The sequence below is a fragment of the Belonocnema kinseyi genome, chromosome 10 (assembly GCF_010883055.1).
Source record: "Belonocnema kinseyi isolate 2016_QV_RU_SX_M_011 chromosome 10, B_treatae_v1, whole genome shotgun sequence".
Classification (NCBI taxonomy): domain Eukaryota; kingdom Metazoa; phylum Arthropoda; class Insecta; order Hymenoptera; family Cynipidae; genus Belonocnema; species Belonocnema kinseyi.
In genome coordinates, this window is record NC_046666.1 from 37714741 (window position 1) to 37716176 (window position 1436).

At 32.7% G+C, this 1436-nt stretch overlaps 1 protein-coding gene across 2 annotated transcripts in view; it reads right to left on the minus strand.

Annotated features, from left to right (window-relative positions):
• The window catches only part of LOC117181350, a 79679-nt gene that overhangs the window by 13829 nt on the left and 64414 nt on the right, over positions 1-1436 (minus strand). For both annotated transcript variants that reach the window (XM_033373920.1, XM_033373921.1), the window contains one exon: positions 459-1196. In XM_033373920.1, the coding sequence (XP_033229811.1) occupies positions 459-1196 (738 nt within the window). The remainder of the gene's footprint in view (positions 1-458; positions 1197-1436) is intronic.

The window sequence follows — 1436 nt, forward strand, 5'->3', positions numbered from 1 at the left end:
CCCAAAAATATAATAGTAGAAGAGCTTTTAATTTAAAAAAATGAGCTGCCAATAAAAAATAGTTGAATTTTCAACCCGAGAATATGAATCTTCAAAAAAATTTAATTTTTAATTATTCATTTGAATTTTCAACAAAGTTGTTAAATTTTGAGTTAAAAAAATTAATTAAATAACAAAAAAACAACGAAATTTCAACTAAAAATCTAAATCTTCAACCAACAAAATGAATTTTCAATGAACCAAACAATATAATAGTAGAAGACTTTTTAATTTAGAAAAATGAGCTGCCAATGAAAAATTGTTTAATTTTCTTTTGAGGATTTTAAACTTACTTCGTATTTAAGCAAAAAAAAAAGAAAAGTTTCTTTAAAACGGGCGAGGGAAAAAAACAAGGAATTATTTTAAAAAGGAGATAAGAAGGAAAAAGAGTGTAAAGTCTAAAATTTCAAATTACTTACGACTCATCTGGATCAAAGATATCTTTGTCTGAATCTTTAGCCTGTTGAATATCGAGAGGATCTGGTTCACCGAACAAAAGTTTAGTTTCAAATTCTTCGGTGCTATTCTGATCAACATTTTCTAACTCCAGCTCACTTTCTTCTAATTGTAGTCCAGAGGAGAGATGGCCAAATTTTTTAAAAGCTGTACTCAACCACTGTTCATTGATGTCTAAAGTTGCAGTGAAAGTAGTTCTGCAAACTCTTACTAATTTACCACCCAGTGGCAAAAAATAGAACCGGCTGTAATTCCTCATTTTAGAAGTCGAGGGATTTAACTTCCTTTTTCTCGGTTGGATCAACCTAACATGGCGACAGATAAATTCATATTTTTTGAAACGATCCGGTAGATTCCAGAAATACTGAAAGATCTTTTCTCTCCTGCTTTCGGGGATTAATTTTTGTGCACAATCTAAATTACATGAATGTCTTGATGATACAGTGCATGACTTTTTCATGGATTTGGCAGGTACCAGTTGTCCATGGCGGTTCAAATATGCTTTTCCTGAATTTCTGGCACGTCTCTCATTTTCAGGATTCTCGCGCAAATCGAATCGAAATCCAGAATTTATCACTCGACTTGTTTCTTCTTCTTGTGTCAATTCCCATGCGCCTAGGTCCAGTTCTTCCTTTACGATAGTTTCTTCTTTTATGATAGCTTCTTCTTTTATCAAGCATTTGTCTTCTATTCCGTCCATTCTGAAAATCGAGTTTTCTATTATGAACCAGCATTAGACTTACTTCAGAGATTTAAAATAGTGTAAATGATGACCTCGCAATGCTTATTCAAAGAATGTCTATATATTACTCTAATTTGGAAAGCTTAGAATTTAAATTTACGAGGGTAGTTCAATAAGTGCTTAGAATGACCAACAGATGGCGCGCGAATCGCTCCAAATCATCTGTTTTCAGTCAGCACCACTCCCGACTAGATATATG